The sequence below is a fragment of the Erpetoichthys calabaricus genome, chromosome 14, assembly GCF_900747795.2.
Source record: "Erpetoichthys calabaricus chromosome 14, fErpCal1.3, whole genome shotgun sequence".
Taxonomy (NCBI): Eukaryota; Metazoa; Chordata; class Cladistia; order Polypteriformes; family Polypteridae; genus Erpetoichthys; species Erpetoichthys calabaricus.
The window spans coordinates 15,958,350-15,975,642 of NC_041407.2; the positions used below are offsets into that span (position 1 = coordinate 15,958,350).

Consider the following 17,293-nt stretch of genomic DNA (forward strand, 5'->3'; position numbering starts at 1 on the left):
AGTGTCCGTATGTTTTGTCACGTGGTACGTCAACGAATCAAATGCACAACAGCTGAAAACAGGAAAAGGTCAAAGTGTAGTGCTAGTGGCAGCCTGAACCACGAGGACTTCTTATTTGATCGATCGATCAATGTGATTTAAATCGTATGCTAAACCTGATAGCGACTTAAAATGGGAAAGAATCGGAAAATTAAAGCTGTTGATCCGTTCTATCAAGGGCCCAGAAAAGAGCAAATTCTTAGGTAAGCCATTAGAGTACTGCATATGTTTTAGTAGAACTTTTCTCTTTCGTCGCGAAGTGTTTATCCACTTAATAATAATAATAAATTGTATTTATATAGCTTATTTCCCGTGTACTGATTTCTGTGTTTTTATACAATATGCGATTAGATGGGCACGGAACATTAAAATTACTGCATATATATTTAGATAAAGGTAGGTTGATCCTTGTGTATTGCAAAGAGGAATCCTGATTAGAGAGGATCAGTCTGAATTGGATGAAAAACGAATCACTAGCAGAGAAAAACAACGTACAATCGCGAATGAAGATGCTTATCTGTAGTATACCGAAACGAAGCATACTTTGTCAGAGCAAAAAGAGCGTATACATGCGGAACATTAAGAAATTAATAAATAAATCTCCAAGGAAAATCTATATCTGTAACAAAGCAGAAATACAAAAATTACAAAACAAACTCACAAGAAAAATGTGTATAAGTCGGTATACACAACGTGTGTGAAAGAGTGAAAGCAACAGTACATCCATCTATCTTCCAAACCAGAAAAGGTTCGCTACAGTCTTATTACTTAAAAAAAAAATCAATAAATACAGTGTATATGAAATACATAAAGACATCCACACTATGTGCAACAGCTGCAAGATGTTAGATGATGTGTCTAATGGCAGATCAGTGTACTGTCTGTTATAAAACCAGAATTTGGGAAGAAGCTAAGGAGATGAGAACAATGCCCATGTAGTTTATAGAGATGATGCATTGCAGCCAGTTGGTATGTGTTATTTTATTCACTGGATGAGAAATACATTTTAATTTCTGAGTCACAAGGAGTAAAGCATTTGCTTATCCAGGGAGGAATGGGATCACGATCCATCACACCACATACTCGTCTGTTTAGACTCTGCAGGCAAGGTCGTCTTCATATCTTTGTAACGTGAGTGGAAGCTGATATATTGTACTTTACTTTTTGAATTAAAAAAATCTTTTTCCTAACTTGTCTGACCCTTTTCTCTTCACGGTTTGCTGTGTTATTTATCCTGATTTTCAGAAAGCATTTGATAAAGTGTCACACAAGAGGCTGGGCATCAAATTAAAGAAGTGGCATTTCAGGGTGTGGGGTGCGTGGTTAGCTTGCAGGATAAATGGTTAAGGTTAGGGGTTAGGTCTGTTACGTTTAGGGTTTGGTGTGGTTAGCATGTCATTCAATGTGATTTGAGACGACTTATAAACGTTTATTACCAAACTGCTGGTCTAGAAATGTGGTGATGTCACATACTCCCTGAAACTGCTGGCGTAGACCTGTGGTAACGTATGGTGCTGTGGCTCTGCAGGTTGATACATCTTGAATTAGCTGATGTTAAGAGTGGTGTCCAGCAAGAAGTCAGTGCTGGGGCTGCTGCCATTTTTAATACGTATAAATGATTTAGGTAGGAAGTTAAGTAAGAAGCTGGTTCATTTTGCAGATGATACCAAGCTAGGCAGACCGGCAGATAATCTCAGATCCGTTGAGTCATTACAGAGGGACTTGGACAGCAGACAGGCTTAGGCAGATTTGTGTCAGACGAAATTTAATGTCATTGGCCCCAGCAGACCCCCGTGACCCTGTGTTTGGATTCAGCGGGTTGGATGATGGATGGATGAAATTTAATGTCAGTCAAAGTAAAGAGTTACACATAGGAAATAAAAATGCTAGATGTGACTTCACAGTAGGAGGTCTGAAGGGGGGAAAAAACTGTGCTGTCATGGCAATTGTATGCAAACGATATGTATGAAGTGACCAAGGTTTAATCTGAATACAGTCTACTGGTTCAGTGAGTTAGTAAAGCTACATTCTGTGCCATTTTTGTTTTTTTTTTTTTTTTATATTACAGCACTTCGGGGAAAAATAAAATGTAGAGGTAAGTTTATGCCAGATTGGGGTGACTGAATTATTCAATTTCTTCATTGTTGTTATAGGGCTGGGTTGGGAGAGACTACCAAAAATAATACATTTACAATGAAGTGAAAGGAGTGAAAAGTAAATACATTTTTGCACCTTTTATTATAAATCAATATTTTGGTCTCATGTAATCAGAATATATATATTTTTTTGTGACTTATGTTTATTGCTTAAACTAAGATATTATTCAAAATACATTTTCAGACAGACCTATTTTAAATAACTAGCCATGTGCGCCCAACTACGTTGCGCGTGTTAAAGTTGTCTGTGAAGGGCTCCCTGTTTAAACGCGGCTGCCAGTCGTGAACTGGGCCCTTTGTCGCACAGCATTATGATTTTTTATAAGGGAAACAAAATTACAAAAGAAAACCCTTGGACATTGATTCGATAGGAACGGCTTATTCGGAATCACTGTCCGAATAGTAATTATGTGGTGGTGTAGGAGCATTTCTGCTTCTCTCTGTTCACAGTCCGCAATCTCATTCTCTAACCAGGCCTCAGGAGCTAACCAGCGTAACACTGTCCACCATCCCTTTCGTTATTCCGGCACATTGTTGACATCTGTGAGTAACAACAACGTACTAAACTGGAAGGTGGTCTACGCATGCGTGGAATTCGCAGACAAACAAAGATCAAGATCCAAATGAAGATTATATATAAAGATTAGTGAATTTAAAGCACAACAATTTGTTTAGTTTGAATGTCTGTGTTTTGAGGTGTGACTGGAGTACTACAGTCTTCAGTAGTATAAGCCTGGAGGAGATTCTTAATGTAATGCCAATGTTTTAGCTGTCTCTCTACTGGCATCTAGTGCTTCTTCTTCTAATTCATTCGCGGACAAACAAAGATCAAGATCCAAATGAAGATTATATATAGAGATACATCCCTATTGTAAATAACATCCAATATATGATAAAAATGATTTTGCATAATTTGGGTCTAGGTAGGTTTAGTCAGCTGTGAAGTAAGCAGCTTCAACACCGTAGACCCCAGGCCACCCTGACAATAGTTGTTTATTTGCGTCAGAAGACGTTTTACTTTGGGAAGAGTGTTCATTATTGAGACAACAAATCAAATTTTAACTTGCCATTAATACATGAGGGTGCTGCTAAAGCCGAGTGGAAGAAGAATTTCAGGTTGGGTTTAAGAAGTTAAAAAAATGATTTTTGTGTTCTCAATATTGCAGGGGTACTCCACCCAAAAATATTTAATTTGTTCCTTACACCTTGTACTGTAGTTTGTAGTGATAGCCAAGAAAAATGTGAATGCAGAAAGAGAGAAAAAAGTTTATGATTTATTAGACCTTACTGGCAACAGGAAAGGATGTGAAAAACATTTATAGAAAAAAGAACAAAAATTCTCGATGTTACTTGTGTCACATAATTCACATGTTTGTTTTCCAGATGTATGCTCAAAAAATGCAAAACGCACACGTTTTTTGCTAAAATATTATCAACAGTTACTTCTGTGAAAGGCAGCATTCATTGTAAACAGGAAAATGCATTTCCGTAATTCTGTACCTTTGAATTAAGGACAGGACTCTTGACCAATGACGTTGTGTCTGTGAGGCAGCAACACTTGCCATTGTGTAACCATGCTGCCCTTCCGTGTTGTAGCACAGTCAAATGGAGAGTGTGTCAAGAAATTAACAATTTAAAAATATATTGTAAACCTGTGTGTGATCATATGTAGGCTGATATGTTTGCCTTGGTGCACTGACACCAGCTATGATTTCCATTAACAGAAAACAGGAAACGAAAACGGAGAAGGTAAAGGTGGAAGATGATTTTGACCGAATCCCTTTTCGACTCCGTGAGATCATGAAGAGTCAAGAGAAGATGAAATCCAAGTTGATAAAAAAGAAGAAAAAGCTGACAGGTACAAGAGATCTGCTGATACTAACATGATTTTGGCCTTAAGCCGGGTCACAATGCTTGAAAGAAGTATTAAACTGGAGAACGACCATTTTGTTTCTCTAACGACTGTGATGGGTGTTCTAAGCACACTTTATAATGCTGAATCCATATATGAAGTCACATTTTTTTTCTATCAAGCTTAGTTTTCTTGTGACGCCACCTTTGTATTTTCATTATTTAGTGTCACTGTAAGGTAAAAATATGAAAAAAATAAATGTAGAAATCTCCTTCTTCTTCTTTTTGCTGCTGCCGTTAGGGGCCGCCACAGTGGATTATATTTTTTCCATATCTTCCTGTCCTCTGCGTCTAAGCTCTGTTACACCCACCACCTTCATGTCCTCTCTCACCATTTCCATATACAAATATCAGTCACTATTCCATAAAAACAAAACTTTTAAATTCAGTTATGGAGACTCTTGGCCATGAGCACCATGTCATTGAGTGGGGCTTATTCAAGGTTAGCTTGAGAGCGGTTCCTTCTCCATAACAGAAATTAATACCCTTCTGTTTATGTAGCACCTGCTACTAACATGAAAGAGTCGTATGAGAATGTGAAGTTATCTTCAGAAAACAGTCAGTCAGTCATTTTCTAACCATTTTTAAACATATTTCTATAAATGATTAAGCGATCGCAAAGAGCATGGCAAATCGAGCTTATGAACCACCATGCTTGCACACATTCCCTTCGAGGATCCCAGAGTTTCCCAACCAGACCACACACTTTCTGTCAATCTATCGTGAAAACTGTTCAGTATTATAAATCAGGGGTCCTTAATCACGGTCCTGGAGGGCTGCAGTGGCTGCAGGTTTTTGTTCCAACCCAATTGCTTAATAAGAAGCACTGATTGCTCAAGTGACACTTCTGTTTCACTTTAGTTGTTTCGCTCATTAAGATTTTGAACCCTTATTGCTTATTTTAGTCTTAAACAAGCTGTATTCTCGGTTTTTAATTGCTCTTAATTAGCAATAACATGCTAATTATAAAAGAGAGACCAGCATTTCTCCATTTAGCTTGTTACCATTTACACTTGTGTGTATTTATCGTGCACTGTTGGGTCTCATTAAATACTTGGAAGGAAAGTGAAGAGAAAAAAGTGAAGGACTGAGAATTACTCCTCCATTTTAGCCTTCAGATCATTTGGATGATATCCTTAGAAAGGGGAAGAAAATCTAGGATATGAGAATGACCTGACATAGCAGAGTTAAAGCATTAACAAGCCATGAAACTAAATTATTGGCAAAAATTGCTTTCTAACAGGTGGCGCAACGGTAGTGCTGCTGCTTTGCAGTAAGGAGATTGTGGGTTTGCTTCCCGGGTCCTCCCTGTGTGGAGAGCGCTTTGAGTAGTGAGATGTAAATGTAAAGAATTATTGTTACTATTAAGCAACCGGGTTAGAACAAAAACCTGCAGCCACTGCGGCCCTCCAGGACTGTGATTGAGGACCCCCGTTATAAATTGTCTGTGGTGGAGTAAACACAGCTGGATTTTGTTGGCTGACAATGATCAGCATTCATCTCATGGTGAACTTCCGATACTTCAGGTTGCTACTGATGCGCCATCATTAAAGGTCCGTTAAAAGAAGTACTTTTTACTAAACCTCCTTTCTCAAAAATCTTTTGATAAGTTCATAGGGTCATTTTTGACACGTGTTTATAGAACAAATGTGATGATTGCTTTCCTTCATTTCTTTCTTTCTTTTTCTTTCTTTCTGTTCAGGAGCTAGAGATGTCGTATCCAAAAAAGGTTCCGTAAACAAGGACCTGAAACTGCAAACAAATATTCCGGTACCACATTTCCAGCAGCGAAAGAATGAATCTGAAAAAGCCTTTGTTAGACGCATGAATCGGGAAGTTCAGCATGTCGTGTTCCTGAGTAAAAACCAACTGGACCGAGCCCCGGAGAAGGAGGTGCCCGAGGAAAGAGGAAAATCGGAAAAGAAGAAAGAGTAAGGAATTTTAGAAGGATTACAAATATATTTTCCTTTTCGTGTTGAGCATCCAGATATAGAACTAACGTATTGTAATCGATTAACACTATTTTAGAGTTTCTTCTTTTAAATTGATCAAGAGAGTGAGCAGTCAATATGCCGTTTGCACAGCAGAAAGATGTAAGAATGGTGCTTGTGGCATGCTGGCTGGTAGAACACTTAAATGCTTTGTACTGGCCTTGGACCACAAGTCATTTTAGGTGCATGGTTACACTTGTGAGTGGTGATGGCACTTACCACCCTGCTGTTTAAAGCAATTCCAAGAAAAATTAACCCTTAAAACGGTGCTCAAGACTCTCCAAATACTGAGCAACACTGTTCGAGGCATCAGTTGGAAACATTATGAAAAGCCCAACGTCCATTTTTAGTCCCTGCTTGTGGTGTACAACAGATCTTGTAGACTTGAAATTGATGAACTATTACAATATGATCAATTAGAATAAATAGTCTGATCATGTGCTGTGACATCCTCACGTTCTGAGTCTGCAGTAGAAATGTGTTCAGTTACAGCCGATTGTCATCTCCAGAGTTGTTAATATATGGATGATGATGATGATGATGAATATCCTGAGCTCCCCCCTCACAACGTAATTGTAGATCCAGTTTGACCCCTTAAGCCCTCATGTCCTGCACTACTAGGAAAGTCTTTTTTTTTCTGTTTTGACCGAATGATATTGCCCATAGATGTATGTAGTTAGAGTGTGAGTCTGTCGCTTATACCTACTAGCTGTGCCACAGTTTGTTAGCCACGTTACGTGGAATTGCTCAAATAATCCTAATCACGTGACACTTTTTAATGGGTTGTTTCCGGATGTGTATTCTCATCTGACCCCAAGAGACTACTGCAAGGAACTGCCCTCCTCTCCGTATTGATGATATAGTTGGCTTCTCAGTTTTGGCTGTTGTTTTCAATCAGCTTCAAATTCACTTAATTAAGTTTAGATTTAATCCAGAGTCTGGCACTGTCACGACAACAACAAGTGTAATACAAGAAGCCATGTTGGATAGAGCACCAGTCTGCTACATGACACATTCATGTCCAGACAAACACTTCTTAATTCAGGTACCAATTTTTAACACCATCAACTGCCCCAACATAAACGTCATTGGCATTATGGTGGACACAAGAAAACCCATTCACACACCACACAGATAAAGACTTGGGCACGACTATCAAAATATTGTCTCATGTTTCTTAATATCACAACTTGGATAAACGGAAGGATTGACTGGAGTCCCAAAGAAAAGTTAGAGTGCATGAGAGCAAAAAAAGGAAAACAAAATATGAGCTCAGTGGCGCAACAGAAATCAGGTTTTTTTTAAATGCCATCTTAGCCAACTAGGCCTGTTAGATAAAAAGAGCTCGTCTGAGCGAGTCAGTCACGGGGAGTTGTATCATGCGGAGGGATCTCTCTGAAGTGAGGCGCCTCTATTCTATAGTGCAGCGGTCACCAACTCCGGTCCTGGAGGACCACCGTGGCGGCAGGTTTTCATTCTAACCCTTTTCTTAATGAGTGACCTGTTTTTACTGCAAATTAACTTGTTTTGAACTAATTTTAATTGACTTGCTCTTGAAGACTCGGACCCCTTCATTGTTTCTTTTTCCTTAATTAGCAGCCAAACAATAATGAGATACAAAATGAGCCAAAACAACTGGTGTCCATCACACAATATCTGAAAATAAAGAAAGATGAAGGTCTCAGGAATGTCGATCTTCTCAGGTCCCCAAAACGTTTTAACAGAAATCTTAGAAAAGAGAAATTTAACAGTTTCGGAAATGTCTGCTAATGCACCACGAGAGCAGCAACAAGCCACAGAAGTAAAGAACAGGTTTAATTAACGACAAGAATCGGCACCTCATTAAGCAGCTGGTTGGAGTGAAATTGGTTGGAGTTTGAGGCCCTCATTTTGTTGGTCTTCTGTTGGCTCCCTCACTTCACATTTCATTTCTGTTTGGGTGCCATTTAAGGAAAGAAATGAAGCAATTCAGAGGAACAAATCTTAAAAAAAGCATTTCAATTAGAATTCACAAGACGTTAATTAGAAGCACAAACAGGGCACTCATTATAAAAAGGGTTAGAATGAAAACCTGCAGCCACTGTGGTCCTCCAGGACCAAACTTGGCGACCCCTGCTATAGTGTACCAGTCCATATGGGCAGGGTCCCTGGAACGGTGGGGGCAGAGTTCACTTGCCCTTAAGTTGCAGTCTCTGTGCTGAGGATTCAAAAAGAGATGACAAGGTTAGTGATGTGGCCCCTCTCATCCTGGGGTGGTATTACACACTTTGATAGAGTCCAGATTGTGATCCTCCTGTGTGACACAACCTTTTGTCATATGATCTAATATCACAGACCCCTTTTACCCTAAAAACTACCTGACTTGCTATTATAACATACCAGTAACGGCGCACTGCACAATAACATGCAGTGAATACACTTGACTTGAGCATTCCCAGTTTTCATCCTCTTTCTCTGTACGTTTAGTATTCGTTTGCTCAGAGGTTGATGTGCTTGCTGCTTCCCGAGCAGCTCTTCTTTTCTCCACCCTAATGGCCCGCTTCTTCTCTTCTTTCGTCAATTACTTAGTACGTTTTCCTTAATTTTTCACTTAGGTTGGCACTTGAGTCTTCAATCTGCTTTAAGAATGATTTAAGATATGAAGAGGTAGGGGAAGTGATGGCGAAGGTGGTAGGGATGAGAACAGCGCACCGCCGCCCTGCTGGCTGCTGCCGAGAGTTCATTCTACAATAAAATAAAATAAAAGTAAAAAGAGGAATAACATTGGAGGTCAATCATAACCCCAAAAGCAGAGAGCAGACGTCACATAGTATATGTGCACCACATTTCAGGTCAATAGGTCAAACGATTTGCTACAGGTGATTTAAAATCCTGGACAGACAAATGAACAGCCACAGTAGCGTATTATATATTGTCACAGATGACTGGGGTCCTTACCTGGCCGGGATGCCTGGAGGGACCGAAAAGGGACAGTAACAGCTTCCGGGGCACAAGGGGACAGCCGCCCTGGATAAAAAGAGGACCACGGGAAAGGGACAAAGAGGTTTTGACCTGTTGGGAACCATGGCCACCGCCAGGGGGCGCTTTAAGCCTCATGGGACCTGGGGAACTGTCACTTCCGCCACACCAGGCAAGATGGCGGATGAACCTACCAGGGACGCCCGGAGTGCTTCCGGGGCAAAGGGCAACACTTCCGCCACACCAGGAAGTGTGGCCGGAAGATCGTATTCAGCCACCTGTAGCACATCCGGGCAGGAATAAAAGGAACCGCCTCCTAACAGTCGGAGAGCCAGATTCGGGAGTGGGAGTTGGACGAAGCTCCCAGGAGGAGAATAGAGGCCGCTAAGGACATTGTGAAGTCTGGAATTAGGGTGATTATTGCTGAGTGCATTGTGAGGTGTTTGGGACTGTGTTTATTTGTGATGAATAAACATGTGAAATTGATAAAGATGTGGTTTCCGACTCATGGTGTCCGGGCAAATCTCACAATATAAAGATAATATGTGAAGGTAAATCAAAAAAGTAAAGGCAATTTGAAAATTGCGCAGTAACCGCAACGAATAGAAGCTGAAGCAATAGAATACGTTTGTGGTGGCTTATGGGTAGTTTGAAGATGCAGAGTGCAGCTCTCTTCTGTTAGTCTAGGTGAAGCTAAGGTTAAATAAACATGGATGCTCCACTTCAGGACTGCACCATTGTAGAACAACATGCCATAGTGAGATTTCTTTGAGCAGAGGCAATTGAAATGAAATGGGGCTGCAGCTCAAGCCACTGTGAACTGGAAGTGTATTTGTAATGTAGGCTGTAAAATCAATACGATGAAAACTGAGTACTGAAGTGATTTTAAAATGTCAAAACTGATATTTGGAACGACATTTTGATATTTTCAAACCATTTATTTATCCCGAGCAGGGTACACAAGGTTTGCGAATTGACGTACTTTGTGTATTTTTGTGGTTGCTGTAAGAAAACCCGAATACCCAGAGAGAGAGAACCATATGTAGAGAACCTAGAAATTCCATCCAGGTAATACAAGGGCTTTTAGACCAGAGAACTTAATTTGAAAGGCAGCAATGTTACCCACCGTACAACCTGTGCATATTTTTTTTTTCAAAATTGTATTATGGTATAATTTGTAGACTTTTACTGTAGGTCATGTACTCGGTTACCACTTTAACACAGTCTTCTATTTTCTTCCAGGCACGACCGAACGAGACTAAATCGACTGTTTAAAAAGAAGGAAAAAAGAAGGGAGCAGAAAGCAGAAAAAGAAATGTTCTCAGGTGTCTTTCCTCATTTTCTCACTGCTGCAAACATTTTTTCTGTGCCTTTCTATAGATGGCATTTGTCTTACTTGTTTTAGGACAGCTGAAATGTATCAGTCTGGCTCACTTGTCATTTTCTTTCTCCTCACGTCTCATTGTCCGTTCCCAGACAACGTACACTTTGGAGAAGTTGTTATGGCACCTCCGTCACTCACAGCAAAACCCAGGAACTCACAAACCAAAACGCAGGTATGCGAGTCAGTAAGTAGAGCGGCCAAGGGGTGAATTTACCAGGCTGAGTGATAATTGAAAATTTGTTAATCTGCCTGGCTGTTGTTGAGCTTCCCTGATGAGGATATATGACTGGCTTTCAATATCGCTAATTGTGATCAGTATCCAGCTTGGGTCTCAAATCAACAATCTAAAATAATAAGCAATATCAGAGAGCGGGTGAGTGTGAAAACCAAACACAGCTTTATGTTTAGCTGTTGAAGCTTCAAACATTTAAACACACTGGAGAACATTTACGGGTTTCAGTTTTCTTCGTAAAGAAGATTAAGGAGATTTGATTAATCCTGTGCTCTCCTCTCCACTTTCATTACTTTACCCTGTTTACAATGTAGTTCCATTTTTTTTTGTTATTTTTAATTAGTTAATTACTATTGTAGCATATTCTTAAACTACCTATGCCAGGGGTGTCCAAACTTTTTTCACTGGGGGCCACATACAGAGAAATATACAAAGGGCTGTGCCACCCTCATACTTCACCTCCTGTGTATTAAGCCAGCAAAATCAATCAAATAATACTGTAGGTAAACCAGTAACGGCCCACTGCACAATAATGTGCAGTGAATACACTTGACTTGAGCGTTCCTAGTTATCATCCTCTTTCTCTGTATGTTTAGCACTCATTTGCTCAGAGGTTGATGCGCTTGCTGCTTCCTGAGCAGCTCTTCTTTTCTCTACCCTAGCGGTCCGCTTCTTCTCTTCTTTCGTCGGCATCTTTTCGTGTTAAAACTGATTAAGTCAGTGTTTGTGTTGCAATTTCTTAGTACATTTTTCTTAATTATTCACTTAAGCTGGCACGTAAGTCTTCAATTTGCCTCAAGAATGATTTAAGATATGAAGAGGTAGTGGAAGTGACGGTGAAGGTGGTAGGGAATGAGAACGGCACCCATACGTATGCACCATACCGCCGCTGTGCTGGCCACTGCCAAGAATTGATTCTACAATAAAATCAAATAAAAATAAAAAGAGGAGTAACCTTGGAGGTCAATCATCACCCTGAAAGCGGATAGTAAACGTCACGTAGTATATGTGTACCAAATTTCAGGTCAACAGGTCAAACGGTTTGCGAGCCACAGGTGATTTAAAATCCTGGAATGGACAGACAAACGGACAGCCACGGTAGATAGATCGATAGATCGATAGATAGATAGATAGATACTTTATTAATCCCAAGGGGATTAATATCTATATATATAATCTTCATTTGGATCTTGATCTTTGTTTGTCCGCGAATTCCACGCATGCGTAGACCACCTTCCAGTTTAGTACGTTGTTGTTACTCACAGATGTCAACAATGTGCCGGAATAACAAAAGGGGTGGTGGACAGTGTTACGTTGGTTAGCTGCTGAGGCCTGATTAGAGAATGAGATTGCCGAAGATAAAAGGTACGTGCCTACGTAACATATGCATGAAAGAAAGACAGTGGGTAAAATGAATGACAACGTAACAGCACGTTCCGGAAATTATTATTGTTACGTTGTAACGTTGTAATTACTATTCGGACAGTGATTCCGAGTAGGCCGTTCCTATCGAATCAATGTCCAAGGGTTTTCTTTTGTAATTTTGTTTCCCTTATACAAAATCATAATGCTGTGCGACGAAGGGCCCAGTTCACGACTGGCAGCCGCGTTTAAACAGGGAGCCCTTCACAGACGACTTTAACACGCGCAACGTAGTTGGCCGCACATGGCTAGTATTATATATATTATATATAAAGATTATGCTTCATAATTTAATATGCTTAAATAAAAAAACAGCATCACAGCTCTCCATTAATGGGCTTTCATTTATCGTATTATAAAGTGCTCTCATCACATGCAATCGAGTAAAAATCAAAAGCACAAGCTTTATCTGACTCTTGATGTTTCAATTTGCTGCACAACTGCGTTTCTGGACAAGAGAACATTGTTGAATTCCTGCATTTTCTCCGGGCACATTATTTCTGCGACTTTTATGAAGTCACCATCTGAGAAAGGTTTCCCGTGACGGGCAGTGAGATGCGCTACCTCGTAACTGGCTAATGTGGCATTTTGTTGTTGTTTTGTTAGCACGGAAAAAATCCTGTTGTTGAGCTAGCAGACCAGCCGCCATTTCCTTAACTTTCTGTTCTCGCTCGGCACCAGTGTTGGACGTGTAGGTTAGATGTTTGGTTTTGTAGTATCGACGCACATTTATACTCTTTCACCACTACAATAGTTTAATTGCAAATCGAATAGACACACTTGATCTTGACTTCTAGGAAGAAATCCTAATTTTCCCCAACGTGTCTGAAATTTTCTGCACTCACTTTTCTTTGGTTCTGCCATTTTCGGTCACCTGTAGCAAAATTGTTCTTTGGTTGCGCTCGTTTGTGAAGACGCTACCTTGATCAAGACTGTAGCTCCGCCTTGTGTTAAACCTAAGACGTACAATACGGTTAAGAACAAGTTTCATGTGGGGGCCATATTTCATTATATTTTTAGAATTTGCTGCGGGCCAATTCAAATTGGACCACGGGCCGCAGTCTGGACACCCTTGACCTATGCGAATAAATCTGGCAATAAGAAAGCAGGGGTTGTGCTCCTGTGCAATGGTGGCACTGTTGACCAGTGGATAACTGCTGCTTTACAAGCTTTTCAACGGCTATCCTGACTGTAAGACAAATTCACGATTCATACATTAGTCTTTAGCGTATGGATTGCATTGACAGCCATCTTTCAATATGATTTTGATCTTTTAATCTCCATGTTTTAAATTACAGGGTTCCACAAAAGGGTTGCTTTTGTCTTCCTTACTTGGCTCCGGCCCTGTTTCACATGCGGACGTCACAAAGCCTTCCCTGGCACGGCAGCGGATTGTTCAAGAGGAGCGAGATCGAGTGGTTAAAGCTTACAGAGACCTGAAGAAACTTAAGCAAGAGCGGCTTGACTCCATGGAGGCCAGCGTGGGGAGACTGCTAAACCCTTCTTAGATAAGCAAGATGACTGTTTATTTTCAACAACCTTTTAACTTGTCCTCTGAACTTACTTGAAAGGCCAGCAATTATATTTTTCAGATTCTGTTTTCTTTGTGTTCTGTATTGATGGAATGCTGCCTTTCAATTCTGGATCAGGAGGACTAAAGGACTAAAGTGCAGTTTAAGAGGGACATACTAGTTACAGGTCTCACATGAGTGCCCCATATTCAGGTATCTGTAATGACTAATGTTTACCACTAGGTGGCGAAACATCACTGGTTAAGGAAAGCAAACTTCTATTGGCCTTTAGCTTCCTGGAAAGTAAGCTCATACAGTTCAAAACAGCTCGATTAGTCTAATGTTGCTAAATAGATTTGGTATTGATGTTGGAGGATTATGTGATTCGTCACCTATTAATTACTAATCTGTGATTAAAGAGGCCTTACTGTTAATTAACACTGAAGACTAAAAAAACGTCATGGTGAAGTATATTCCATCCTTGATAGGAAAGGGCTGTGGGAAGCAGAATAGTTTGAATGGTCAAATAATCCAAAAACAAATATCTATATTCATTGTGTACATATTGACAAAGCTTGTTTGCTGTGCCTGGTATTTTACTGCTTATTCTTTGCAATTTAAAGAGTTTACTTTTTATTAATCAATATGCTACATTGTCACATGCAAGGTAAGGGAGTCTAAGGTTTGAGCTGTCATTTTCAGTGTAGCCTGTGGCCCATATGGCTCTAGTAATATACAGTCATATGAAAAAGTTTAGGAACCCCTCTCAGCCTGCATAATAATTGACTCTCCTTTCAACCAAAAAGATAACAGTGGTATGTCTTTCATTTCCTAGGAACATCCGAGTACTGGGGTGTTTTCCGAACAAAGATTTTTAGTGAAGCAGTATTTAGTTGTATGAAATGAAATCAAATGTGAAAAACTGGCTACGCAAAAATGTGGGTCCCCTTGTAATGTTGCTGATTTGAATGCCTGTCACTGCTCAATGCTGATTACTTGGTTGGATTATCTTGTTAAGCCTTGAACTTCATAGACAGGAGTGTCCCATCATGAGATATAAAGGTATTTAAGGTGGTCAATTGCAAGTTGTGCTTCCTTCTCTTTGACTCTCCTCTGAAGAGTGACAGCATGGGATCTTCAAAGCAACTCTCAAAAGATCTGAAAACAAAGATTGTTGAGTCTCCTGGTTTAGGGGAAGGCTACAAAAAGCTCTCTCAGAGGTTTAAACTGTCAGTTTCAACTGTAAGGAATGGAATCAGGAAATGGAAGGCCACAGGCACAGTTGCTGTTAAACCCAGCAGGTCTGGCAGGCCAAGACAAATATAGAAGCGGCATATGGGCAGGATTGTGAGAATGGTTACAGACAACCCACAGATCACCTCCAAAGACCTGCAAGAACATCTTGCTGCAGATGGTGTATCTGTACCTCATTTTACAATTCAGTGCTATTTGCACAAAGAACATCTGTATGGCAGGGTGATGAGAAAGAAGCCCTTTCTGCACTCACGTCACAAACAGAGTCGCTTGTTGTATGCCAATGCTCATTTAGACAAGCCAGACTCATTTTGGAACAAAGTGCTTTGTTCTGGAATTGCCGTCACAGTCCCCTGACTTGAATATCATTGAAAATCTATGGGTTGATTTGAAGCAGGCTGTCCATGCTCGGCAACCATCAAATTGAACTGAACTGGAGAGATTTTGTATGAAGAATGGTCAGAAATACCCCCATCCAGAATCCAGACACTCATCAAATGCTATAGGAGGACAGCGTCTAGAGGCTGTTAGATTTACAAAAGGAGGCTCAACTAAGTATTGATATCGTAAATCTGTTGGGGTGCCCAAATGTATGCACCTGTCTAATTTTGTTATGATGCATATTGCATATTTTCTTTTAATCCAATAAACTTAATGTCACTGCTGAAATACTACTGTTTCCATAAGGCATGTCAGATATTAAAAGGAAGTTGATACTTTCACACCTCAGCCAATGAGAAACAAAAATGCAAAGAATTAAGAGGGGTTCCCAAACTTTTTCATATGACTGTATTTTTTGAGATGATTGCTGAAGTGCTGGACGAAAATGGCCTCCTCTTCGGTATACAGTGTGGCTGCTATTTCTGGTTTTCAAGGCTGAAATGCATTTCTGAATTAGAAACCAATTCTTGTGTTTACCTCAACCCATTCCTGGTTTAATTCAGCTGTCAGAAATGTTTCTGTAAAGCTCGGCCAAATGCATGACTGCAACCTCTCAATATTTTTTTTTTAAAATTTGTGTCTGTATGTTATGGCCATGTGGGTGTGCGTGCCCAGCAGTGGACTGAAACGCTGCCAAGGGCCATTTACTGCCTAGCGCTGGAATAGGCTTTGCCCAGGCCAAACTCTGCATTAGATTACAAAGGTCTGATAATGGTGTGCTATTTAATAATAAGCACTCCATGAAAGTGGAACCAAGTTAGCTGTTGTTTGCTTTATTTGCACTCCACAGGCCAAACTCTGAATTAGATTACGAAGGTCTGATAATGATTTGCTTTGTAATAATAGGCACTCAGTGAAAGTGGAACCAAGTTAGCTGTTGTTCGCTTTATTTGCACCCCACATGTAATTGCCAGGGCTGTGAGGTGTTGCAGTGGTTAATGCTGCTGCCTCAAAGGCCCAGGAGACTCGGTTTGAACCTGAAGGTTAAGCATTGGCAGTCTAAAAAAAATGTACAGTCATGGCCGAAATTATCGGCACCCCTGGAATTTTCCTTGAAAATGCACCATTTCTCCCAGAAAATTGTTGCAATTGCAAATGTTTTGGTATACACGTGTTTATTTCCTTTATGTGCATTGGAACAACACAAAAAAACGAGAAAAAAAGCCAAATCTAACATCATTTCACCCAAAACTCAAAAAATGGGCTGGACAAAATTATTGGCACCCTCTACTTAATATTTGGTTGCACGCCCTTTGGAAAAAATAACTGAAATCAAGCGCTTCCTATAACCATCAACAAGCTTGTTACACCTCTCAACTGGAATTTCCAACCACTCTTCTTTTGCAAACTGCTCAAGGTTTCTCAGATTTGAAGGGCGCCTTCTCCCAACAGCAATTTTGAGATCTCTCCATAAGTGTTCAATCGGATTTAGATCGACTCATTGCTGGCCACTTCAGAACTCTCCAGCGCTTTATCTTCAACCATTTCTGAGTGCTTTTAGATGTATGTTTGGGATCATTGTCCTGCTGGAACACCCGTGACCTCTGACGCAGACCCAGCTTTCTACATTGCGCCCCAATATCTTTTGGTAGTCTTCAGATTTCACGATGCGTTGCACACAGTCAAAGCATCTAGTGCCAGAGGCAGCAAAACATCCCCAAAACATCTTAGAACCTCCACCATGTTTGACTGTAGGTACTGTGTTCTTTTCTTCGTAGGCCTCATTCCGTTTTCTGTAAACAGTAGAATGATGAGCTTTACCAAAAAGCTCTACCTTGGTCTCATCTGTCCACAAGACGTTCGCCCAGAAGGATTTTGGCTTCCTCAGGTACATTTTGGCAAACTCCAGTCTGGCTTTTTTATGTTTCTGTGTCAGCAGTGGGGTCCTCCTGGCATTCCTGCCATAGCGTTTCATTTCGCTCAGATGTCGACGGATAGTTCGAGCTGACACTGTTGCACCCTGAGTCTGCAGAACAGCTTGAATATGTTTTGAA

At 40.4% G+C, this 17,293-nt stretch overlaps 1 protein-coding gene across 1 annotated transcript; it reads left to right on the plus strand.

Annotated features, from left to right (window-relative positions):
- Positions 1-46: 46 nt before the first annotated feature.
- ccdc137 (coiled-coil domain containing 137) lies at positions 47-13,691 on the plus strand. Its single transcript, XM_028819519.2, has 6 exons — positions 47-242; positions 3,920-4,053; positions 5,809-6,037; positions 10,298-10,380; positions 10,532-10,611; positions 13,392-13,691. Exons 1-6 carry the CDS (start codon positions 172-174, stop codon positions 13,599-13,601), a joined length of 807 nt encoding a protein of 268 aa, XP_028675352.2. The 5' UTR covers positions 47-171; the 3' UTR covers positions 13,602-13,691.
- Positions 13,692-17,293: the final 3,602 nt, after the last annotated feature.

Bases quoted from the DNA above. Each gene is read 5' to 3' on its own strand.
- ccdc137 (XM_028819519.2), top strand. From the start codon at position 172: ATGGGAAAGAATCGGAAAATTAAAGCTGTTGATCCGTTCTATCAAGGG. The intron at 6,038-10,297 runs GTAAGGAATTTT...ATTTTCTTCCAG, and splicing joins AAATCGGAAAAGAAGAAAGA to GCACGACCGAACGAGACTAA. The intron at 10,381-10,531 runs GTGTCTTTCCTC...GTCCGTTCCCAG, and splicing joins AGAAAAAGAAATGTTCTCAG to ACAACGTACACTTTGGAGAA.